The sequence below is a fragment of the Lissotriton helveticus genome, chromosome 5_1 (genome assembly GCF_964261635.1).
Source record: "Lissotriton helveticus chromosome 5_1, aLisHel1.1, whole genome shotgun sequence".
Taxonomy (NCBI): domain Eukaryota; kingdom Metazoa; phylum Chordata; class Amphibia; order Caudata; family Salamandridae; genus Lissotriton; species Lissotriton helveticus.
In genome coordinates this window covers 1,482,078,624-1,482,105,064 of record NC_136065.1, presented here as the reverse complement: position 1 = coordinate 1,482,105,064, position 26,441 = coordinate 1,482,078,624, and the positions used below count along the sequence as shown (strand labels likewise).

The following is a 26,441-nucleotide window of genomic DNA, read 5'->3' as shown; positions in this document are numbered from 1 at the left end:
ACTGGATTCAAGCAAGCCGGGCTGAAGACGGCTGGAATGCCAGAAACTGGTCCTCGGAAGCTTGTTTCCGGTCCAGGGAAGGCATGGCTTGGCATTTCGGGCTGGATTGTTCCCATGAGGCACAGGGTCAGACTGATTTGCATATAGCCATGTCTGAACTGGGGTGGCAGATTGGGCTAAAGAACGGTGATGGATCAAACCCAGATCTTTTGACTGGGTGTGAGTGTTTCATTGGTTCAGATGCTCCGTCCATCACCACCCCCTTTTGTACTACTATATTAAAGTGGGCATTTTCTTGCTTTACCAGTCTGTGTGCCTTTGACTGGTTGTGTATTCAGCGTCTGGTTTTGGAGTGACAGGAGCTGGACATGTGCATTAATTTTGGACAGTCCAAAGGGAGGGGGGCTGGGGTGTACCCAGCCCTTCCTGGGTGACTCATAGCTGGTTTGAATAGACCTGGTCTGCATTTAGAATTGTGGGAGGAGTTTCACTAGCACCTGAATAGGCTGTGACAAAGAGAACATGGGGTATAATTATTTTGACCCCCAAACCCCAGATAATTAGATCACTTCTGGACTGAAGAGGAACCTCTGCCAAGGAGAAGAGCTGGAGAGCTGTAAGGAGGAATACTACCCCTTTGCTATGGGTGCTTTTGTGTGTTTACCTGCAGTTGATGCTTCTGCCAAAGAGAGCATAAAGACTGGAACTTTGCTGTGAACCTGCTTGAAGAAGAATCTACAAGGGCTTGTGTGTGCTTGCCTCCTGTTATAAAGACTCAGGGCCGCAAAGATTTCACCTGCAACCCAATGACCAGCACTTGGACTCCTCTGGGGACTCCTGTATTCAAAAGGGCACCAATTCCAGTTCCTGGGCCCTGAGAACTGAGTGGTTGGTGCTGCAAAGCAAGGAAATCAACTCCAACGCAGTCAGCAATGCCGCCAGTGATGCAGCCACCCGCTCCAAGGAAGTAGGAACTGCTTGTGAAGTGCCTGGCACACCACCCCACCTGCACCCCAGCTCCAATGCCTGCAGTTATCGGCCTTCCCTACGCCAGCACTTGCACCAATGCCATCACCGCCAGCACCATGTTATCGCAGAGCCGATCACCGACAAGGGTGACTCCACGAACTCTTTGTCGCATCGCCTCACCAGAATCAACGCCTCATCACCAGCGCTGCCTAACTTCCCCTGTCCAGGATTCGATGCCTTGCCTCCACACAGACTCAATGCCTCAGCTCCACTGTGTCAGAAAGAAACCAGCTTCACCTCGGTACTGATGCCTCACCTCCACGACGCCATGCATTGTCTGTTGACTTTGTTTTCAAGGTACTGTTGTTTGTGGGCCTGTGTGACTCTGTGCCCGTCTTAGCAAAACGAAAGGGGATCCTTTGGTTTGCTTTGTTCGCCCTAAGGTCGCCCTAAGTTGGCAGGGTATGCCTAGACGAGGGTCCCTTGCTCACTTTGCCACTGGATTCAAGCTAGCCTGGCTGATGACGGCTCATCCCCTTTGGTTTTGCTTTGTTCGCCTTAAGTTGGCAGGGTATGGCCAGACGTGTGTCCCTTCCTCACTTTGCCACTGGATTCAAGCTAGCCTGGCTGATTAGCCAGAAACCGATCCCAGGATGCTTGTTTCCGGTCCAGGAAAGACATGGCTTGGCAGTTCGGGCTGGCCTGTTCCCATGAGGCACAGGGTCAGACTGATTTGCATATAGCCATGTCTGAACTGGGGTGGCAGATTGGGCTAAAGAACGGTGATGGATCAAACCCAGATCTTTTGACTGGGTGTGAGTGTTTCATTGGTTCAGATGCTCCGTCCATCATCACCCCCTTTTGTACTACTATATTAAAGTGGGCATTTTCTTGCTTTACCAGTCTGTGTGCCTTTGACTGGTTGTGTATTCAGCGTCTGGTTTTGGAGTGACAGGAGCTGGACATGTGCATTAATTTTGGACAGTCCAAAGGGAGGGGGGCTGGGGTGTACCCAGCCCTTCCTGGGTGACTCATAGCTGGTTTGAATAGACCTGGTCTGCATTTAGAATTGTGGGAGGAGTTTCACTAGCACCTGAATAGGCTGATTTGCATATGGCCATGTCTGAACTGGGGTGGCGAAGTGAGCTTAAGAATGATGATGGATTAAACCCAGATCAGTTGACTAGGGATAAGTGCTTGCAATTTTCAACACTCAGTCCATCATTCCCTTTGGTTTTGCTCCGTGCCTGTCTTGCACACTTCGGGGTTGGAGCAGTACTTGGATTTGTGCCTGTTACAATGTCGTAGTAGCCCCAGGTGGAGCTATTTGCTTCTACAAGTTCTATTTTTGAAGTAACCGTTTTAAAAGTCATATCTTGATGCATGTATGTTTGATTTTTGTCGTTTTGGTCTTGTCTGGTTCGGCTAAATATACTTTATTTTTCTAAACTGTTGTGTTGTCCATTTGTGGTGTTTTCACTGTGCTATTGTGTGTTTTAGGTACAAATACTTTACACATTGACTTTGGGATAAGCCTGTCTGCTCATGCCTAGCTACCGAGGGGGTGAGCAGGGGTTATTTGAAGAGTGTAATCCCCTTACCCTGACTAGAAGGCAGAATCCCTACTTGCCAACTAAAGACCCCCCTTTCTAACACCAGACCTTTAGGCTTCCTGGCATACAAAGCTCCAACATGCCAGACATGAACAGCAAGCAGAGTACCCTCCCATCATGTGGGTAGAAACACAAAGCTGGCTCCTCTAGCTGGTAAGCATGTGCAGTCCAGATAAGCATATTTGTGTAAGAGAAAACAGCTGGCATCTCCCTCTTGTTCCAGGTAGTGATCTAAAACTATTCTTTTTATTATTGGGTCTATTTTGGCATTTTAAAAAGGCTAACTAAACATCTTACAGATATCAACAAGCCTTCAAGGTGCCACTCTGAATTCTGCTCAATGCTGGTGAACCACATGGTGTTTCATTCCAAATCCTGAGAGAGTTTAATGAGCGCTTCCAAGCTCATACCTCACCCTCCCGCTCCCATAACATTCTAAAACCAAACAGGCTATAGTTTAGTGTTAGGAGGCTGATCGCCCCATTCTCCACTTCTTCTCCCAGTTCAAAACCATCAGTTACTTACAGCAGGCTGACCACCAACCGCATTCAAGATTGGGGTCTCACTAATCACTCGGAGAAGAATAGCCATGTTTTCAGGGCACACTGCCAGCGTGATGAGTCTTCCAGAGTGTAAATATTGTCCCATAAAGTTTCCAGATGATTCCAATAATATGAAGGGGTCTCTCATCGGTAGTGTTCCAGTCACGTGACTCAATTAACATATCAATATTTAGCTTTTGATAACACTATAACTTAGAAATACTATCTCCGATAAATAAGTTTCATGTGTAATTTCATATACCATTGAGGTGCAGCATCTGTTGCTGCTACCTCTAAATAAAACTGGAAATATACTTTAATCCTATTTAAGGGACTGACAAATACACAGGACTGTAGCCACCTAAATGCCAGGTGCTGGTAGCACCGAGCAAGTTGAGATACCATGCCACGTGTAGAAAAAATAGAGACCTCTTACTTCAAATCAGGGAACATACCCGGTGTACAAAAATACTAAATTTTGGAGCACGCGCACACGAGCGAATTCTTGTCGTTTTTTTTTCAAGATTACTGAGAGACATACACTTAACACTGGGTTACTTTGGGTACAAAGCATGTAAGAATTTATAGTGAGATTAAATGAATTATGGAAGACTGGTAAATTGTTAATGAGTGAGTGATGTCTTCTGGATGTATCATTCAAAGAAACAATCGCATATGCCTTAAACATATGCAATTGCGGGGTGGCGTGAGGTGAGGTAAAGCTGTGTTGTTCCATGACGTAACTCCAAAGTGTGCGCTCTCCTCATGTCCCCAGGGCTTGCAAGGGGTTGGGACCCACTCCCCATCGAACCAGATCTGAGTGGGCACTGAAGCCTGCTGGGCCTATCCACAGTAGCTAAACACGTCAGCCCTGTCCCCGACTGCATAAGAAACAAGATACAGAACCAGACCTAAGGCGCTGGTAGCAGTGATGCACGATCCTAGCAGCGCCCCCTGCGGAGGGATGGAGATAAGCTCCTGGGGACTCTGTCCCAACACACGCTTCCAGCAAGAGGTCTGGGAAAATGTTCTAGGGTCTAATGCTCTAGGGTCTCAAGACCCTGAGGCTGAAGTCTTAAATGAAGAAGTAGGTGGGGGCCTAAAGGACCACTGCAGAGAACGAACCCCCGGGATAGATCCCAGAGACCTTAGGGGACAGGGGCTCAATTAACTTTGTGGAGGCAACAGAAGTGGATGGGGCAGAACATGGGGCCCCTGAATTTTGGTGAAGCAGCTAGCCCCTCCGGTGAAAACTAGTGCCACACGCGAATTTGGAGTTGCAAGAGGGCACCTGGTCAGAAATCCAACAACAGTAAGCAGATTTAGGTACTGCTCCCCACCCCTCAATTCCCCAAATACAACTGTGCTACAATCTGAGCAATATGCAACCTGGGTAAGAGATGCCCCTGAAGAGAGTCTGGGGTATCCAAAAGCCATCGCTGATTGCACCTTAAGGCAGAGCCAAGCAGCCTGACAGAGAGAGGTGCAAAGATGGGTGGCCCCTGATCTGAAGCACAGGAGCAGATGCATGGAGAAAATGGAGTGGGAGGGTTACCGCCATGATAAAGAGTCCCTCTGCTAACTCTGGGGGAGACCTTAATAATCAGCGTGAAGTAAACGGGGAGACTCCAAGTCTGTCAGCTTTCCCCATGTCGCTTGAACTCCCTCCAGATATGTACAGCAATGAACAAGGCAGGGGCTGCCTAGTTCAGATGATTTGGTTTGTGAGCACCCTGCATCTCATATGTTTCTCTGCAGTGTAAGTTAGTGTCTAACCAATCACTAAACTAGCCTCAATGACCACAGTAAAGGGAAATGGGTAGAACATCTTCTGCGTAATACTCTTACTGGCTATTATGCAACAATAGGTTTCCAATTTTGAATCACGACTACCAGCTTTTGGTTGATGCTCCATACTGTTGCCAAAGGATGGGGTCTACATAGCTGGCATGCCATTAATAATCAATCAACATAGTTTTACAGCTGATGGAAGTGCTCCAATTTAAAAGCAAGGTTTTAGGGGGAAGAACAAAACAGTGGACCATTTTCTCTACATTACTGTAACAGTCGGCATTCCTAGGTACTCACGGGTTACCTCATAACCATAACGTGTTTTTGAGCAGTTTAATTTATTTCCTTTGGAACAATATCTGAAAACCCTCAGACTTGCTGTCCTTTATATCTCCCTATCTGCATTAATTGATGAACGTCTTCTGAAGAAGAAATGCACCAGAAATGGATTACCAAACTCTAAATACCTATTTACCATATGTATTTGTTCCATTTTGCTGATCATAAAATGAGACATGAAGGCTTAAACTTTTGTCAATTGTGGATTTTGAGCAATGTGCTCTACACCCTTTATGCTAGTGTTTATTGATTTTTCGATAACGCTGATTTTAAAATAAAATATTGCACTAATATTTTTTATAAGTTCAAAATTCAGACCATTTTAGGTGCTGATCACATACATTTGTAGTTAAGCTGGCTGAACTTACTTTGATTTGACGGCAAACTGGACAATTATACATTATTTATTGATTTCGAGTTTGGGAGGGTGAAACATGAGGGAGTAATGGAAAAACATTGTTTTACTGTACATCATGTATTGTGTTGTTTATTGATCAATATTATTGATTGTAGAATCAGAATATATTCTCTGTTTTTCTACTTGACAATTTGGTGTGATGAAGAGGAGCTCATTTGCATGTTTTTTTTTCATTTAACCTACCTTACAAAACTGGGATTAATAAGAAATACCACACCCCCAGTTTTAAATGCAGTATACCTTTGAGTTTTTACACCTTTGGTAAAACGAACATACATTTTTAGGCTCAGCAATTTTTAAACTCTGAATCTTGATCTTACCGGGGTGATGACAATGTGAGGAGATGTTCCTTCTAGCCTTGGTTGACATGAGCTTTTTCCTAAAATGATTAAAGGAGAGCAGAGTTAGAACATGGTGCTCAGCTTTGTTCATATTCTAAGAACTCGTAGAAAGGCTAAGACCCGTGCTAACCTTCTCCCCCCTGCAGGACAAACCACATTTTATTATAGGTATGGAACAGCTTTTACTTACGCTTAATAGTCTTTAAGTGGTCTTCACTTATAAAACAAGTTGACCTTCAACCCCGCTGACCCTCCTTTGCACATTGCACATTGTGTGACATCACTTCTGAATATCTAAACCAAATTCAATCCTCAGCACTTTGCTTGAGCTTCCCGGTGTGTCTGATTGAACTGTTTCTCTCTTCTTGTTACTTCAAACATTGATTGTACCTTGGCAATGAGACTCAACCTACTAACATTAATATGCACTAGAAACAGTAAGTGTCATTGCACGCCTGGATTCAATTCAGGCTCTCACATTCTGGTGCATTCAAACTGATCTCTTTTCATGAAGGGTGAGCTAAGAGGGAACCAATAGTGGCCACCGAGGCTATGATAGGGTAAAGGGTTAATATATAATGACCACAGGAAGCTGAAAGGCTGCATAGGTGACATGTGCTTAAGTAATCTAATGTATGACTTCCAACCGTGGCTAGTGAACTTTGAAAGCAGAGGGTTGGAGGTGGTAAGCTCTGGGCGGCAGCCTCCTCCAAGAACCTTTGGTAAAAAAAACTGTGACAAAGTAGTACATTTTACTGTAAAATGCTCAAATATATTTGTTGGAAGCTTTTACAGGCAGTTTTGAAAGGAATTGTACCAATAATTGAATAGTGTGCCAAGCAAGTCTGGCCCTTGTTGGGAACGTGGGGCCTTTCAGCCCTGCCACATGCTCAGTTTAAAAAGATGAAAAGCAAAAAAGTATAGAGGGATGAATCTCTCATTTATTTCAGTCCAAGGTACCATTAATTGCCCTGACATTATCAATAATTGTTATAGCAACAAGTACCAGTGATTCACATGACATTGTGTATATATGTATATGAATCACTGGTACTTGTTGCAATAAAAATTATTGATAATGTCAGGGTAATTAATGGTACCTTGGACTGAAATAAATGAGAGTTTCATCCCTTCATACTTTTTTGCTTTTCATCTTTTTGATGGTTCATGCCCATGTATAGGAGGGTCAATTGGGCTTACCCCCCCCCCGCCCCCCTTTGTAACATGCTCAGTTTAAAACATGGTCGATAAAGGTTGGATTTTCCTATAAGATTCCCTAAAAATTGGTACAAAAGCCAAACATTTATAGACAGTTCACAAATCAGGGCATTCATTTTGACATGATCTCCTATCAGTTTTGGAGTTGTAAATATCTTCTTCCTTCACTTCTACCTTCACTTCCATTTATGTTTACATCCAATCTATTCCACATTTACTTTCATTAAAGTAAAGCGAGGTCGGAAAACCTACACAGATCTAACAATCCCAAGGCATAGACTGTTTAGTTATCCATTACTTTGGACAGATTTTACAGGCTGTTATACTAGAATTAGAGATTATCGAGATCTTCCGAATTCAGACAACATTTATAACTCAAATTCTAAACACATATGCCTTTTTTTGCAGAAGTGATGATGACTATTTAAATAATGCAATAAATCTCATCAATATAGATTGCAAAATACAAGAGAAAATTGCTAGATTGGAAAAGGTTTTCCCATTAACCATGTTGCATCAAATTCAGTAGCAGGAACACTCTGACAAAGAGGACACATTTTGTGCAACAAAAGTCCCAAACTCAGCATAAGTTATTACTCAGCAGGTTTCAATAGCATTGTATTGAGTTTCAAACAGAGACATGAATATCAAAATAACACAAGTACTTTCTTCTTCTTTCCCACTAGATACCACCCATTTCCCCCTCTCTTCCCACTTTTCCTGCATTGGCAAATAAGCCTATCATTCTAACTGAGGGTCCTGTATTAACAACCTGGTTGTATCCCCATTACATAAGCTCCCCGGCACTGAGCCTTGTAAAATCTGCAGACCACAAAGCATTCTCAGACAGGAAAGGTCCTCTATAGTCCGTTGCAAAATATCCAAACAGCAGCCTGCAATCAAAAGAAAATCCACTATATATCCATTCTCAGTTTGAACCACAATCCTTAAAAGCAGTCAGTGGTACAAGTTGTAAGGGCCAACCCCCCGCTAGCAACTGTAGCCAACAGCCCCTATTTGGCAGCTAAGAGAAGTAGATTTGTCAGTGATCTAGCCATTTCCTTCAAATCCCATGTCGCATCTGGCATCCAACCCAGCATTATGCGGTTTTTTTGGGCACAATTTGACTCTCACTATGGACTCTACTGCCTCATGTCCTGCTTCCCGGAATCATTGGTTGTGTGAAAAACTACTCAGAAATTGCTCCTGTTTGGTATCACCCCGCCAACATTTCTCATCTTACTGCTATCCACTGTATGTAGAGGCTCTGGAGTCTAGTGTCATCGAAGTAGAATTTTCCTGGCTGTTTCCCGACATGCAGTACACCCCTATATGGATTTCACATTGTTCGTCAGCAAAACGTTGGCCAATTTCCTCTTCCTATTTGGTCTGAAATTTAGTCAGAAAAGTGTTGGCCAACTTCCTTTTCCTATTTGGTCTGAAATTTAGAAAAGTTTTGGCCAATTTCTTCTTCCTATTTGGTCTGAATTGTACATCTGACTGGAGAGACATTTGTTAACAGTTGCTTGTAGATCAAAGACTAAATGTAATTCATCAATGTAATCTGAAGAGTTCCTCTTCCCACAACCGTAGTCTTTCTTGCTCTTTTTGAAACACGTGATGGTCCCATTTACAAACACATGGCACTACTTCTGAACTCTGGGTTCCCAAAAACGGGGTTGAGGGGAAAATTGTTGCCTTCCACCCTTGTGGTCCCCATCCTCCCTTGTTGCTCTAGTCACTGGGGATTTTTGCATATTTACTGGTTTGTCTTTTGGCTCCACCCAAGGCATTTCCCAAAGCGGTAGTCCTGCTAGTGTGTGGGCATGAAGGCCCTAGTACTTCTCTGCCTTAGTCTTCGACTATTTCAACAGAAACCTTAAGAGTGAGTGAATGCTGGTCATTGAGCAAAAAGGTGAGTTCACCATTGTTGCCCTATAGTGTACACAACTCTTGCTCACTGACACCTCTCACTGAAGTTCGTGCAGACCGACTCCAATTCTATGAGAAAGCTGCATTCAATGGAACAACTTCCGGGGTTAAGGTTCTCGGCAGGACAACTATTTTAGTTGTCGCTATGCCAGGAGAGTGAGTTACAATTCTGCTAGGTCTTTCTTAATGGAGGATAACTGGGCTTGGGAAAAACAGCATATTTTCTATCTGGTTATCTCACACTGAGCACTTGGAGCATATCTTTTTCGTTTCCTTCTAATTCCGGAGGTGCCTGGCTCCGAGTCTTGGTATATCCAGCTTGCCAGTTTTAATCATTTTATGTGTTACCTGTTTGACCCTATTGTTTTATTTGCTGTTACTTTGCCAGTACTCATCTACTCGCAGGGGAGCCTGTGAGCGCTGATGGGGGTGCTGGAACCCTGTTAGAAGCACACTTTTACTTTTGCCAACTTTTACTCTCTGATCGTGCTCTGACACAGTAGCCCCTTTAGTGGGCGGTCTACTTAAACACAGCAGTGGCACGTCTGCACAGCTCGCACTGAGCATTTGGAGGATATCTTTCTAATTTCCTTGTAATTCTGGAGGTGCCTGGCTCCGAGTTTCTGGCGGCACCAGCTTGGAATATCCTGCTTGGCAGCTTTAGTCATTTTATGTGTTACCTGTTTCACCCTATTGTTTTATTTGCTTTTACTTTGCCAGGACTCATCTACTCCTAGGGGAGCCTGTGAGGGCTAACGAGTGACCCCTGTGAGAAGCCCGCTTTTATTTTCGCCAATGTTTACTCTCTGATTGCGCCCCGACACAGGAGCGGGGGCACGCTCCCTTTAGTGGGAGGACTACTTAAGCACAGTAATGGTGCATCCGCACTACTGGTGCCCCAAAGGAAAGTTTATCTGCACCCATCCGCGTTCAGCCCGCGCACAGATATAGCTCCTCTGCTGGTGGGTTACCACACCCCAAGACGCAGAGACCACACTAAAGGTAAGAGCTTCATGAAATCAAAAATGTCCTGCTCCTATGTTCAGCCTTGCTGGCATATTTTCCCCTCAGAAGTGTCCCAATTGCCACCTTTCCTCTCCCAGGACCGTGTTAAGTCTATGAAACTCCCCTCACCTGATACTGACTTAACTACCCTTAATTTTACATCCAAGCATTGCGCCCTTGTTGATGCCTGGCCACTGATAAAGCACAATCATGACTTGCAGAGTTTATTGAGGGCCATGTGCCCAACATTGCTGGAAACATGAGCTGATGCAGCATCAGACCCAGATTTGATAGATGCTATTCCTGCTGGCTTTTCTTTGACCAGGTTGGATCGTGAGCGAAGAAAAGGGGGTGGGCTAGTCATAGTCACTGTCACTCAAGATAGTAAGAAGATCTCAAAAAGGGTTTCATCAGCAACAGATAGCAAAGCACTTTTATTTAAAATTGAAATGACCTATAACTATACCGTTAATGGTTTCCTCTTATACCACCTTCCTGAACCACCCATGGGCTTTGCCAGTTATTTGAACATAATTTTAACTTTCAGGATATTTCAGTACTGGGTGATTTTGATTTTCATTTGGAGAACTTGGGAGATAGTGACACAATTAATCTTTTGAAGCTAATGACCCGCCTTGGCCTAGAACAAGTCATTACCTGGACCTCTCGTTCGGGTGGGCATTTGCTTGATGAGATCTTTACAGACAACTCTTATCTCTTACCCATTGGTTCACTTGAGCTCACTTGGCCAGACCATTCTGCCATTCTTTTCGATCTTAACTTTGCCAAGGCCTCGGATACAGGGAATATCCCTTTGCGCAATATAAGCGACAGTTTTGGCACTTTATTGACCCCAACGAACTAAAGGGACTCCTCACCAATAGCAGGCCCTTGCTAGGTAACAATCAGGAGTCGGCCTCTGCAGACTACCATGACTGGAACCATTTAGCAGTTAGCGCCCTAGCTCCTCTAAAAGATGGCTGGAGCTGTAGAGAAATCCCTTTGGAGCCTTGGTTTTCTGAAGACCTCCAACAGGAAAAATGGCTATGCCGTAGGCGAGAACAATCAATCAATCAATCAAACATTTGTAAAGTGCGATCACCTGTGAGGGTCTCAAGGTGCTAGGGGGGGGGGGGAGCAGCAGCTACTGATCAAATAGCCAGGTCTTGAGAAGTTTCCTGAAGGTCAGCAGGTCCGGGGTTTGTCGCAGGAGGGTAGGGTGTTCCATGTCTTGGCAGCGAGATGGGAGAATGATCTGCCGCCGGTGGTCGTTTGGCAGATGCGTGGGATGGTGGTGAGGGCGAAGCTGGCGTTTCGGGGTGAAGAAGGAAAGTCGTTTGTTGAGGTACTCTGGTCGACGTTGTGGAGTGCTTTGTGAGCGTGGGTGAGGAGCTTGAAGGTGATCATCTTGTTGACCGGGAGCCAGTGCATGTTTCTCAGGTGGGCGGTGATATGGTTGTGGCGAGGGATTCCATGGATGAGGCGTGCAGAGGCGTTTTGTATGTGCTGAAGTCTTTTCTGGAGTTTGGCCATGGTTCTCGCGTAGACGGTGTTGCCGTAGTCCAGTCTGCTGCTGACGAGGGCCTGGGCGACTGTCCTTCTGGTTTTGGTGGGGATCCTTCCGTAGATCTTGCGGCGCATGCAGAGGGTGTTGAAGCAGGAGGAGGAGACCGTGTTGACTTGCTGGGTCATAGAGAACGTCGAGTCCAGGATGAACCACAGTTTGCGAGTGTGGTTCGTGGGTGTCGGGCCATTCCCAGCGTGGCCGGCCACCAGGAGTCGTCCCATGCGGAGGGGGTGAAACCGAGGATGAGGACCTTCATCTTGTCCGTGTTCAGTTTCAGGCGGCTGGTCTTCATCCACTATGAGACGGCCTTCATTCCCTCGTGGAGGTTGGATTTGGCAGTGGCCGGGTCCTTGGTGAGGGAGAGGATCAGCTGGGTGTCGTCAGCCTACGAGATGATGTCGAGGTGGTGCGCTCGGACGATGTTGAGGAGAGGTCCTATGGAGATGTTGAAAAGGGTCGGGCTGAGGGATTATCCTTGGGGTATGCTGCAGGTGATCGTGGTGGCTTCTGATCAGAATGGGGGAGGCAGACTCTCTGGGGTCTGCTGGTGAGGAAGGATGTGATCCAGCTCAGGGTTTTTTCATGGATCCCTGCGTTATGGAGGCGTGTGTGCAGGGTGTGGTGGCAGACGGTGTCGAAGGCGGCAGAGAGGTCCAGGAGGATGAGGGCTGCGGTTTCGCTATTGTCAGCAGGGCCCTTATGTTAACGGTGGCGGCGATGAGGGCGGTTTCGGTGCTGTGATTGCTTCAGAAGCCGGATTGGGAGGAGTACAGGATGTTGTTCTCCTCAAAGAAGTGGGTCAGTTGTCTGTTGGCGGTCTTCTCAATGCCTTTTGCTAGGAACGTGAGCAGGGAGATGGGTTGAAAATTCTTGAGGTCCTTTGGATCCGCCTTGGGAATCTTGAGTAGGGCGATGATCTCGGTGTGTTTCCAGCTCTCCGGGAAGGTAGCGGTCTCGAAGGAGCTGTTGATGATCTTCCGGAGTTGGGGTCCGATGATGGAGCTTGCTTTGTTGAAGATGTAGTGGGGGCAGGTGTCTAAGGGTGAGCCGGAGTGGATGGTGTTCATGATTTCGTTAACATTGTTCCAGGAGAGCAGGAGGTCGGTGTGTTTGGTGGGTGTTGAGTCAGGGGTGTCGGCATCTGTCGTCGGTGTCTGGGTGTCAAAGCTAAAGTGGATGTCTGCGATTTTGCGGTGGAAGAAGGTGGGCAGGGAGTTGCAGAGTTCTTGAGATGGCGGGATGTCATTGGAGCTGGCGAGTTCTTTCACAATGTTGAAGAGCTCTTTGCTGTTGTGTGCGATGTTGTTGATGCGCTCCTTGAAGGAGGTCCTTTTGGTGGATCGGATGAGTTGGTGGTGCTCGCGTCTGGCGTTCTTGATGGCTGCGTGGCTATCTGGTGTCTGGTTGCGGCGCCACTGCTTCTCGAGTCTTTGGCAGGTTTGCTTGGAAGTCTGGAGGTCGATGTTGAACCAGATGGCTCTCGTGTCGGTGCACCTGATTGTGGGTTTTCTGATCGGGGCGAGGGTGTTGGCGCAGTCGTCGATTCATTGTCTGAAGTTGTGGGCCGCTGCGTTGGTTTCTGAGGGCTCGGTTGGAGGGCCTCGGGTGAGGGTGGTGATAAGCTGGTCTTTGGTGACTTTGTTCCAGCTGCGGTGTGGGATTAGTTGTGGTTGGTTGTGCGCAGTGTGTTTCCCGAAGGATAAGTGGATGCAGTGGTTGTCAGTTCAGTGGAGGTCGGTGGTGTGGCTGAAGGTGATGTGGTTGCTGGCGGAGAAGATGGGGTCAAGGGTCTGCCTGTGGAGTGGGTGGGTGTCATGATGAGCTGTTTGAGTCCAAGGTTGGCATGGTTGTCGATCAAGGTTGTGGAGTTGCTGTCGTTTGCGAGGTGGAAGTTCAGGTCTCCAAGGAGAATGTAGTCTGTGGAGGCTAGGGCGTGCTTGCTGATGAGGTCGGTGATAAAGTCGCTGAACTGCGGTCGGGGTCCCAGGGGTCTGTAGACGAGGGTTCCTCTGAGAGTGGTGTTGTGATTGACGTGGATCTGGAAGTGTAGGTGTTCGGCCATGCTGTGGGAGTCTTCGTTGTTGGTCGAGATTCTGATGGTGTTCCTGTGGACGATGGCGATTCCTCCTCCTGGCTTGTTGTTTCGGTCCCTGCGGGTGATCTTGTAGCCATCCGGGATGGCTAAGGCTATGTCGGGCACGAAGGAGGCGTTCATCCAGGTCTCCGTCAGGAAGGCGACACCTGGGGAGGATGAATCAAGCAGGTCGCATAGTTTAAGGGCGTGCTTGTGGACTGAGCGCGTGTTGAGCAGTATGCATCTGAGGTGGTTGTGGTCTCCTTTGGTGGGGTGGGAAGGGCGTGCAGGTGTGCTGCAGGTGTAGCTGCAGTTTCGGCAGGTGAAGACTGTTGGAGGCGAGACTATGAGAATGGGGAGAAGGAAACCTATAGAACGTTGATTGTGAAGTATGAAAAAAAAATTCTGCCAAATTGAGCTACTTTATTGATAAAATAATCACTGCGAGTAATTGCCCCAAAGAATAACTTTTATTTAAAACAAAATCTCAAACACAAATTGATTTTGTGATCACTTGCCTCTAAACAATTACGGGCCATATTACCTAGAGAATTCCAATAGAAGTCCAGGTTGTGGTCCTTCACACCAGAACCTGGGCTTCTATTGGAATTCTCTAGGGCATATTATCAAGCCCCTTATCGCCGCTTTAGCAGCAGTTTCCTACCGCTAAAGCGGCGATAATGTTATCGCCGTTCTTGATAACATGGCCCTACATTTGCAGAACAGACTTCAAATGTTTGCCTGGAGGTTCCTCAGATTTTCAGACTTCCAGAGTATAACAGGGGTGTATAGGAACTCATTTTAGGAGTCTGGCTAATTTTCAGGTGCCTCATTAAGGAAGCACTGGTGCATGGTTTGGAACAAAATATGACTAGCAGTTATGAGGATAATATGGCTATATAGACAAAACTGCTGAGCATTTTTGTAGTGTTCTGCTTGTTCGCGTGACTCGACCTGCTTGGGAGATCACGAGGACATGCAGAAACAACACTGTGTTTATATTTAAATTGTAGTGCTCGCGCTTCGTTTATCACGCGCAGCATACAACTGAATTGTTGAGGTTTACAGTACCAACGTTAAGAAGGACAGTTATTCTTTGTGGTGGTTGTGCTACACGCATGTGATGATGTCTGGTTAAGTTTATTGAATAAATACATCATCACAATCTACTTTCTTAAGTGTATTCACTACAATTACAATTTTGGCGACAAGGATCTTAATCGGAGTTAGCCCACGTGGCACATTGTTATTTATATGACGATTATTATTGAGAAGTGAGAGATTTACGCTTTATTTATGCTGGATACCTGTGAATTGTTATCGCTTTCTTCACTATTTTGGGAACCTCGTTTTGACATCCTACTTTCAAGGCAGTTGTGCACCACGCCATCACTTGGAATTTCTATACATTGATTGCTTCTAAAACTTTTGAATTCCACTGTTTGCCACCAGTACACGATTTCGTCCTTCATACTATATGACATTTTACAATCTCTCTTCAAGGAACATTCGTGATTCATCGGTGACATCTACTGTTCACATGTGGTATCCCAGTTCTTGCATCATTGAGAAGCCATTTATTTTGTGAAACATTTCACTGATTTGCACAGTTCATTTTCTTCACTTGTACTGCGAGTCATAATTTCTGTTCTCTTTCAACAGTGATATTCATTCTCAAGAAGGTTTTAAACTCCTGAATCACGCAGATCAACGTGTGATATTTTCTTAAAACAATTATATTTATGTTGCGGTTGTTAGTGTGTCTTATCTTGTGTCTCTAACCTTTTTCTTCCACAGCACTTTAACAAGTTAGTAGGTGTATTAATTTTGAATAATTTGTCTCATATCCAATTACTATGGCTACACCTGTTACTAATATTACTGTTAATCCTCCTAAAAAAATGTTATGTGTCTCAGGTGATCCCCCAGTTCCATGGTTACAGTGGAAAGAATATTTCATTAACTATTTATTCACCATTGACCATGCAAATACGTTATCTGCTGATAGAAAAAAAGGTTTATTGATGCACAGTTTAGGTCCTGAAGGTTTAAGAGTTTACAATAAATTTAACAAAGACAGTGTTTCTGTGAATGATAATGTATTCAACCAAGCTATAAGACAGCTTGATAATTATTTCTTTCCAAAGGTTTGTATTGGTGTCACCCGGTACACATTTTTTCAAAGGAAACAACTTAAAAATGAGACCTTTGATGACTTTGTAACCGCTCTTCAAAAATTAGCCATTGACTGTAATTTTGGTTCCTTGGAGGAAGAATTAATTAGGGATCAAGTGGTTATGGAAGCCTATGACTCTTCCATCCAAGATAGGTTATGGATCAATGGTGACAATTCTTTAAAAGACGTTTTAGCTGTAGCCAGGAAGGCAGAACTTTCTGGTAGATGTGCAAAGGTACTTAAAAAAGAGAATTCTGAAAATGTACAAAGTGATACCGTAACTAAAATTGTTGCAAACAGCAGTAAAGACAAATCTTCAAAGAATTGTTTAAAAAAAGAAAACCTATTACTGATAAAACATTCAGATGCTTTCGTTGTGATAGTAAGAGTCATTTAGCAAATGACAGGAGTTGTCCTGCTTTGAGACAAAGGTGCTCCATTTGTAAAAAAGTGGGGCATTTCAGTAAAGTGTGTCGTGCTAGGAATTCTAAGAAAGACAAATTTAAATGCATTGAAGAAGGTTACATTTCTTCCACTAATGATGACTCTGATGATGAAACTTCCAACACCTTGAACAAGGAAGTTCTCAATATTTCGCATGATAATGACTCCAGTAAACCAATGTGTGATATTTCTCTTGGGGGTGTCAATATGCATATTGCTGCATATTCAGGATCTCCGTTCACTATTGTGAATGAGTCAGTTTGGTTAGAAAAATTTGTTATGAAACTAGGACATGACTTACTTCAACCTGACATTGCTCCTGTGAGTTATAAAGGAGAACCTATTGATCTCCTTGGGTACAGGAATCTAATCTTCAGATTTAAGAATAGAAGTGCTCAATGTAAACTTTACATCTCAAAAAAGGTCCATCGGTCTTTGGTTGGAAAGACCAAAGGAAGCTCAACATAATTTTAGATCCTAATGGTATTGAGCAAATGCTAGTTTTAGATAAAGGAGAATCATGGAGAAAATTATGAGGTGAAAGGTTTCCTAAAGTATTTTCAGGGAAGCTTGGCAGGATTGATGGGTTTGAACATCTCATACGCCTCATACCTAATTCTTCTGCAAAGGTTCACAAGTTATGTAACATTCCTTTCACTGTAAGGGATGAAGTTCAACAAGAATTATTGAATCTTGGGGAAAAGGGGGTCATTGAGCCTGTTGAAACCTCTCAATGGGTTGCTCCATTGGTCACAGCCAGAAAAGCCAATGGTAAACTCAGGTTATGCATTGACCTAAGACATTTAAATGAGAATATATTGGTAGATCAATTCACTTTACCTAAGATTAACGAGATGATTGCAAAAACAAAAGGTGTGGAGGTATTTTCCACAATTGATTTATCACAAGTGAACCATCAAATTCCTCTAGTTGATTCCTGTAAAGAGTTAACCACTTTTATTTCGCATGTAGGGTGTTTTCAATATACAAGGATGCCTTTCGGCCTTGCTTACGCGGCCGCGGTATTTCAACGATTGATGCATAACATTTTTGGTGACTTAAAGTATGTATTAATATTTCAGGATGACATCCTTGAAATGGCACAAAATAGCCAAGACCACAAAGAGAAATTATTTCATGTCATGGATTTGTTGAGTAAGTTTGGTCTAACCATTGAACCCTCAAAATGTAAGTTTGCTGCTAACAGTGTTACCTATTTAGGACATGAAATTAGTACTGTTAGAATTTACCCTAAGAAAACATTAGTATTGGCTATCTCTGATGCTCCTAGCCCTAAAAACAAAGATGAGGTAAAATCCTTTTTGGGTTTGGTGGAATTCTTTTCGAAATTTGTGACATTTTTTCTAGTAGGACATTCCACATAAGAGAATTATTGAAATCTAAAAGCAAATTTTTTTTGGTCAGATGTTTGTCAACAAGAATTCACTGACATTAAAAATGCTATTTTTTCTGCACCTGCTCTTCAGGGTTTTGACACCCAAAGTAAAAACATCTTCACCACAGATGCAAGTGGCACTGGTATGGGTGCTGTGTTTTTGCAAATTAATGCAAAAGGTAATAAATTCATTGTTGCTTATGCTTGCAGATCCCTATCCCCAGCTGAATCGCGTTATGCAGATATTGAACGCGAAGCCTTAGCATGTGCTTGGGCATTGGAACATTTCCGTACTTTTGTTTGGGGCACTAAGGTTACCATCAGAACATATCATAAACCCCTTAATAAAAATGTTTTCTACATTGTTGGTATGATAAATGTTTCTGCTACATTGGTGCATATTTCAATGAGACTTCTTGATTTCTTGTATAAAGTGGAATACTTACCAGGCAGGAAAAATGCAGTGGCTGACTTTCTCTCTAGACTTCCTGTCCAAATGGTTGAAAATCAGGATGACTTAATGGATGATGTACAGGTAGAATGGGTTTGGGATCATGGAATTGAATCTTTTAAAAAAGAGGAATGGCAAGATGCTATGACTAAGGATTCGTATCTAAACAATGTAGTGGAATTTGTCAGTAATGGTTGGCCTCGCAAAGTTGATATTGGAGCAGTTAAACCCTTTTGGGAGCTAAGAAATGAATTGTCAGTTATAGATGGAAATCTCATGAGAGGAGAGATGATTGTACCACCTTCTGCTTTGAGAGAAAAAATACTTGCCTTATGTCATGAAGGACATTTAGGTATGTTCAAGACTAAGTGTATAGTCAAGAGTAGATTTTGGTAGCCAGGTGTGGACATTTCAGTTGAGAGAATGGTCAGAGATTGTAATCTTTGTTCTTCAGCAGCCAAAACTTTAAAAACTGTCAGACCACCTACGGCTGATTTTGTTTGCCCAAATGCTCCTTGGGAGTGTGTTGCGGTAGATATTATGGGTCCGGTTGGTGGTCCAGAGAAATTTGTGATATCCATGATGGATGTTTTTTCAAAATGGCCTGTTATTAAGGTTATCAAGAAGTTGGACACAGACACTGTAATTGCATTTTTTATGAAGTTTTCATTTCAGAGGGCACTCCAGCAACTATAATTAGTGATAATGGTGTGCAATTTACTTTTGATTCTATGGTGAGCTATATGTCAAAATGTGGTGTCACTCACAAAACTACTTCTTTGTATAACCCGAGTGGAAATGGTTTAATTGAGAGGTATAATAGAGTTCTTAAGGGTGCTATCCAATTAGCTTGCAAAAATAATGTATCTTGGGAGACTCAAATTATGAAAACCTTGTGGGATTACAGGGTTACTTTAATGGATTCCACCTAGTTTTCTCTGTTTGAACTAATGAGAGATAGGAAACCCAGATCTAAATGGTATCCTGGATGGCTTAAAAATTATAATGAAGTTTACTGGTCTTCGGCGGAAGTTAAAGACAATCCATCTCTCAAGCATGACAAATATAAAAAGTTCTATGATTCTAAACATTCCACCAAAGATATAAAAATAAGTGTGGGACAATGGGTCAAAATCAAAAAACCTGGTTTTATTAAGAAAGGTGTCAGTGGATTCAGTGATCCTCAACGCATTGCTGTCTTAAAATAATGCTGTTATTTTAGAAGATGGCAAGTGTTGGAATCTTAAAAGAGTGGCATTGTGCAATGCCCCTCCTTCTAAAAATGTTTTTATCAGACTTATGTCTACAGAATCTCTTCCTGTGGTTCAGAAAGAAATTGACAACCAACAAGGTTCATCTTCCAATAAACATCATGCCATCAGAGAAAAAAAGAGTTACCAGACGTCCTGCAACATTGAACGACTATGTTTGTGAATACGTTTATTTTTGTTGTAAAGGAGGAGATGTGCAGTGTTCTGCTTGTTCGCGTGACTCGACCTGCTTCGGAGATCATGAGGACAAGCAGAAACAACACTGTGTTTATATTTAAATTGTAGTGCTCGCGCTCCGTTTATCACGCGCAGCATACAACTGAATTGTTGAGGTTTAAAGTACCAAAGTTAAGAAGGACAGTTATTCTTTGCTGTGATTGTGCTACACGCATGTGATGATGTCTGGTTAAGTTTATTAAATAAATACTTCATCACAATCTACTTGCTTAAGTGTATTCCCTACAATTTTCAGTTGCTTTGTACTAAAACACAGTGAGAAATGTGTCACTATTAAATTCTTGTAAAAATGTTATTATGAATGGTATGCTTTACAAATGGCCAAATCAAGGAATATTTATAGTCATCTGCTACATTAAAAAAGATGTTTTAGCCCCAAAAATTTATATTTTATGAATAGTAGTGTGCTGAAAGTATATTTGCACTGTAATAATGTTAGGTTTTTATAAACTAAATAAACGTATATGTCAAGAAAGGCTTATATTATCTCCTAAGTGTGTCTCATGTTCTTTGTGAGGTAGAATAAACCGTCAATTTACAAAAAGAAATAAAAAGTAAGCCATTAAACTAAATTTAAAGACGTTCCTAGAAGCTTCCTTCTGTTACTGTAGAAAACCAATGATTTAGCATATTTGGAAATGTTCCGTATTTCTGGCTGGCCTCTGTACCTTGTTTGCAATAACAATCATATGAAAATAAAACGCAGTGGTAAGCTGTGCTGTGTTTTGGTACTTGAAGATCTAAGGCCCTTGCAACCCTATTTGGATTGCTTTTAGTGGTATTTTGTTGCAGAGAAAAACATTTATTTTTAAATCCATGCACACATTACTCTCCTAACCATCACTTCTTTCTTGAACCCGTGTTTAGGTTTGTAGATACTCCAAACCTTTCCACCATCGAGTCTGATTGCCTTACTTAATGTAAACTGCTCGAATGAGACCAATTAAAAAATCATTTTAACTTTTCAATGGTAATTTTATGCACACCCACTCTCCAATTTTGCGTCCAATTCATGCACCTCTGTATTTTATTTTTACCTTCTCAGATATTCCCTGATGAAATGTACCTCCCTTTCCTTACTATCACCCTCTTTAAGCCACCACTTAATAAACTTGGATACAAATTTCCAACCTCTCAAAAACTTTAAGCAGCCCTTTTCATGTCACTCAACGCAGTCGCTCTTTTTAAAGTAAGGTTGAGTGGGGTTGGAAATTGGTATAGATTTCTGCAGAATCAAGGGGGAAACCACTGAATAAAGATTTATTTTTGTAAAAATTGCAGAGACAACGCATTGCTGCCTTTCTGCGGTCGAGTGGCAGACGATCTTTGAATTTGGACATAAAGCCTTAAGGGCTTCTAATTTTAAGCGTATGTCTTTTTTGTCATGATGGATGGTGTATTATACACCTAAGGCCCTCAATAGAATGTATCCGGAATTAGAAGATAGATGTTTTTGTTGCCGGCAATTAGGAGATTGGCTGAATACTTTTTTCACCTGCCCATTTTTGACCCAATTTCGGCAAAAAATATTTTGTGCTTTTTGTAGAGGTTTTCAGATTCGAATAGACCCGGAGGTAGCAGTGACACTTTTCGTCCTGTCAAAACAGAGGCAAATTTCCTCAAATATAAAAAGGCAAGGACGCTTTTTTTTATTTCATCCCCAGTGGCTTGATCTTTGATTCTGCAGAACTGGAAGACAAATAGAGTCCCTACATATCAAGAATGGCAGAAGAAAATGATCTGTACCAGGAAATTTGAAGAAGACTGTGCTAAAAGGGTTGGTGCTGCTAAAAGGTTTATGCAAGTTTGGATTTTCATGGAACAACTAGAGAAGGACTTGTAGGGCTGCTTTGATGGAGCCTACCTATTATTATAGAGAATGGAGGGAGGATGGCATAGGAGATAAAAGGAAACACTCAATGATTTATGCCAGGTGGGATCCAGGCGATAGATGTTTACCATTTTTTTCTGTTTTATGTAACATCACAAAGCGCAATCTACATCTACTCCAGTCATAATGCACTTCATCTTTATTTAAGAGCGGGTCCCTTACTTGTATCATATGCAGTATGAAGTCTACTCTATTGTATCAGAATTATTATTATTTTCCATCTTTTATTATTTATGACGTAATGATGTAATGAAATATTCTTATTCTTTTTGTTTCCTGCTCAATAAAAATAAGGTAAAAAAAAGAGTAACTTTATGCGCACCCACTATCCAATTTTTAACTAATGATTAGTTTCTTTACCTCACCTACGATTCATGTACCTATGTATTTTATGTTCACCTTCTCAGATGTTCCCTGATGAAATGCACCTCCCTTTCCTTACTATCACCCTCTTGAAGGCACCATGTAATGAACTCAGATCCTAATTTTCAACCTCAAAAAAATTCAAGCAGCACTTTTTATGTCATGGAACATGGTGCTGTCCTATATGTGAGTAAAGACACCAGCAGTTCATTTTTCCAACATATTCTCCTTTTCACTGCAAATTCAATGGACTCTGATACATTTTTTGAACCTCTTCACTTCTTTCTGTCATGACATATTCCACACCTCATTCGGTATTACTCAACCTTCTTGTTATAGATCGGTACGCCAAGCTTGGAAGGGTGGGCGGGCGGGATTGGGTGATTTTATTTTAAAATATCACCTGGGGTTGAAGGGTTGTAGGCACATGCTGCCGAGTTCTTCTGTGGCCTGCAATTTTCAGGAGATAATACAAATGGCTACATCCGTTCCCAGCCACTGAGTTTTTGAAAATAAAACTGCTGCAGCGGGAACGGGAGGCATGTTTTAAAGTTTGCAGTGGGCAATCATGGCACCGTGGCAATCAAGAACCTCCTGATGGAAGAGCCCCTCGCACAGCGGCAGTGTTTTTTAATTAAATTGATCAGATCTGCTGCAACCGGATTGACCCGACCCACCCGTCACCGGCAGCCAGGCTGAGAGCGAACCACGGACCTCGGCAGACAAAGGAGTTGTTTACCTCAGCCCAGAGCACTGTCAATTGTCCACTGAGAGTCAGGGTCGGATTGGGATTACAATTTGGCCCGGGCACTGCCAAAAAAAAGTGGCCAACTTTCGCGGGGCGTGCACTTTCATGAGTATTTGGTTACTCTCAGAGGTCTCATTTGTAGAGAAATGGTTGGTGAATTAGGCATTTTAAAGCTTACAGAGCCAGTAACATTGGTAAATACTAGGAGCACTGCTGTTCTAAAAACTGAATATTTACTTGCAGTCTTAACGCCTTGCACAATGTAGTTATATACTCTTTCCCAACCGGCAATATCCTTGACTCTGATCATCACATAAATCAGAAATCTAGTACAACGTCAAGGGGAAAGGATAAGATAGGATTCTCTGGGAATAGAACATGTAATAACAAAAGTAAGAGTAAGAGCAGCTCTGAACCTCTACCTTGGAGAATAGAACCTCTAATGACAAACAGTAAAGAAATACATTTTGCATATCAGCCATAAAAACATTTAGCAAAACATTCAAAAGAAATGATATCTAGCTCCCGCACTTTTCCCTAAATGTAAGTACCTTTTTCCGCCTTGTCTTGCCGCCCCTTTCTTTGTGTGCATTATTCTAGTTAGACAGTGATCCCCAGTTCTGCTTGGCAGTATCAACTGGGTCTGGGGTAAAAGAGGAGGTGAACAGAGAGGTAAAGACACTGCACGCCCTGTGGTTGTTCTAGTGGGGCGATGGCGCTCTAAGGCGCTCTAAGGCAGTATACTAATATTATAAGGTGAACTTAGGCGTAAGTGCTGTGCAAAAGGGTAGGGAGAACCATCCCTCTCCCTATATTGTGGTAAACCGCAGACAAATAATTACAAGGTCCCCTGCACACGCTAGTGGTGCATAGATTTAAGTTAGTACAGTAATGAGTGTAGGAAAGAAAGAAACACTGTTCATCAACTGCTTTGTGTGGTTCCAGGATTTATTGTCCTTGTTGTGCATTCCTTGGTACAGAATCATAGCCTAGCCAACACGTGTTTCATCGTTACCATGAAGTACACAATGCCTCCTTCAGGGCTAAATTCCTATGATTACAGTCCTTATTGTCGGTTGTACTTCCGTCCCAAAGGTAAATAGTAGTGGATGGTCTAAAGAGTAACAGAGACCAGAATTCCATTTAATTAAAGTTTCTGCATGGAGCGCATTATATTTACTGTGGTACAGATGAGAATTCAGAATATGCAGCTACTAATTACTCTGAAACCCTATTCGTAGGGTTATGGCTGTCAGCCTGCTTTGAGTGTGTTGCTGCTGGTCACCCGATCCGGTGAAGTAGCTGGTGAAGTCTCCTGCACCAAATATGAAGCACGTTCTGTGGGCCACAATTGCCAACATCTGCTCAACCTTATAAAAAGTGCTTCACACTACATGGGATTTCATTTCTTTTTATTTGCAGATTATTTATTTACTTTTTATTCCACTAGTTCACCTCTTCTGCCTGAACCTGGAGTCCGCTAAAATTGTTATCCTTCCCATGCGGATGAAATGGCACCGGTATAAAATACTACTGCTTTCCTTGTACATATCCCTTCATGCCCATCCATACAGACAGCACTGCAGCCCGGAATCGTGCTCTCATGTGGTGCACCTGGATGGAGCCTCTGCACCCCAATAATATTAGAGTGTATTGTAACTCATAGAAGCACCGTTTGTACATGCATATTTTGCCGGACGGTACAGCAGCGTCTCCGGGCTAGATGTGCACATCTTTGATGTTGCTGCTATAGGTCTGGATGTGCAGACATCAGCGCTGTACAATATAACAGCAAAGATGTGCAACTAATACACAAAGAAAAAAAGATTACTAATATACTATTAACCTCTAATCTTGGGTTCCGGAGTAGCTTGCTACTCATAACAAAGCACTTCAACTCGTCGTCAGGGGTAGTAAGCGCTACATAAATACAATGTACATAGGCTTTCCTGTTTTCAGTTTCTATTTTTGGTCAATTCTGGTGGTGTTTTTTCAGTGTATTCCAGTGATTTCAATACCTTAAATATCAGTGGTTACACATTTTCGTGCCGTTAAAAACAACAGATACTGTGTTTTTCCAGGGTTTATGGAACATTTTGCTTTCATTATTGCTTGCTTTCTGCAATGATAGGGAATGGTATATAGGCAGTGTACTACAGTGTTTATGGGGTCCAAACACATTTTACAAATCAATCTTATTGTAGTACAACATACAATACTTCTTCAGTGAGTCTTTGATCATGCACACTCACTCTTTCCTTCCTATGTACACTGTCATCTGTGTAAAGGCCCTCTCCACATTGCCAATTGAGACAGGCAACGTCAAAACAGGCAGCACCCAATTTGCTAACTCTGGCCACTGACATAGCTTTCCATGCCAATACTGGTGCACCTGAAGATTGTAATTCCCTGCTACAGGTGATGTAATAAATGCATTGAACTGGGTGTATATGCCCTCAGCTTTATTGAAGCAGTCAAAAAAAATGAAGCAGCACTTATCAAAGTCCAGAGAAAATTCACCCTTACAGAAGGGATCTAGAACTTGTACAGATTTGTTGAATGAGCTATGGGATGAGTCAGAGAGTAGTGGTAGAGAATATAATGAGATTGGTATAGGTTAGTGTATTGGAGATGCTGAATTAGGAGTAAAGAAAGAAATATGAAGGTACATAGGTACATGGAAGGTATATATGTGTAAGGAAGGTAATATATCTTCTCTATAGTTTGTTCACTGGGTTCTGTAGGGCAAAGAGAGGCTGGGGATACCTGATTAAGCATACTATCTAGTTTAGAAATTAGTGTGGGGGCAGAACTGTCTGTGCAGAAAATCATACATTACAGGGGTCAAAATGTCTCATACTGCGAGCAGCAATGCTAACCCTGTACCAAGTATGGAAGCAAAAACTCAGTAATGCTGCAGATGTGCCAATGATTGACAGTCGGCGTCTGCTAAAACAGGAGTGTCCACCACAAGCTGGGAAGGCCCAAATCACAGTCAGATCTTCAAGACCTCCTGCCAAGCTGATGCAACGACTTTGCATTGACCCTGCCCCAAAAATTTTGTTGCTCCCGCTTTGAGCTTTTCTGCAGCAGCAAGCCCAATTCAGCTGGACTTGGTGTAGAAGGTATCTCGCTCTATGGAGCGCTCTACAACTACAGCCTGCAGCCTGCTAAACTGGAAGAATATGAGGTCCAAAGAAGTGACTATGTCTGAAGGTAGAAAGTGTAAAAAGTATCCAACTGGCAAGGGACCTTCTTTGGGTGTGAAATTCAAATATATCTCAGTTAGAGATTGTCACCAAATGTCAATGACTTCACCCTGACCTCGCCCAGAAGCTATCCAACAACTAAGTCCCTCTTCAGCCACAGTCGGTTGCCTTGCCCATTAGAGGATTTTTGACTTCCATTTCAACTCCATTGTGGTCAGCCATAGCTTGTGCTAAGGTACCAGTCAAATGCAACCAGATGATCATGGATCACTTAAAGCTTTTTAGTGCTATTTTCACATTTAACATAACTCCAGTTTCCCTTATTGGATTTTTGTTGTTGTGGTGTCAGTTGTTATTTTAATTATTAAAATGTACTCTGTTTTTCAAAATTGGGTTGGGCTTTTATGTGTGTAGTGTTTTGACTTTATTACTGTTTTAGCACTGCA

The 26,441-nt window shown here is 42.8% G+C and overlaps 1 protein-coding gene across 1 annotated transcript in view; it reads right to left on the bottom strand.

The window, feature by feature from the left end:
* The window catches only part of LOC144753658 (transmembrane domain-containing protein TMIGD3-like), a 166,215-nt gene that overhangs the window by 4,240 nt on the left and 135,534 nt on the right, over nucleotides 1–26,441 (bottom strand). Inside the window, exon 5 of the mRNA XM_078641271.1 lies at nucleotides 5,993–6,051. Coding sequence (XP_078497397.1) covers nucleotides 5,993–6,051 — 59 coding nt within the window. The remainder of the gene's footprint in view (nucleotides 1–5,992; nucleotides 6,052–26,441) is intronic.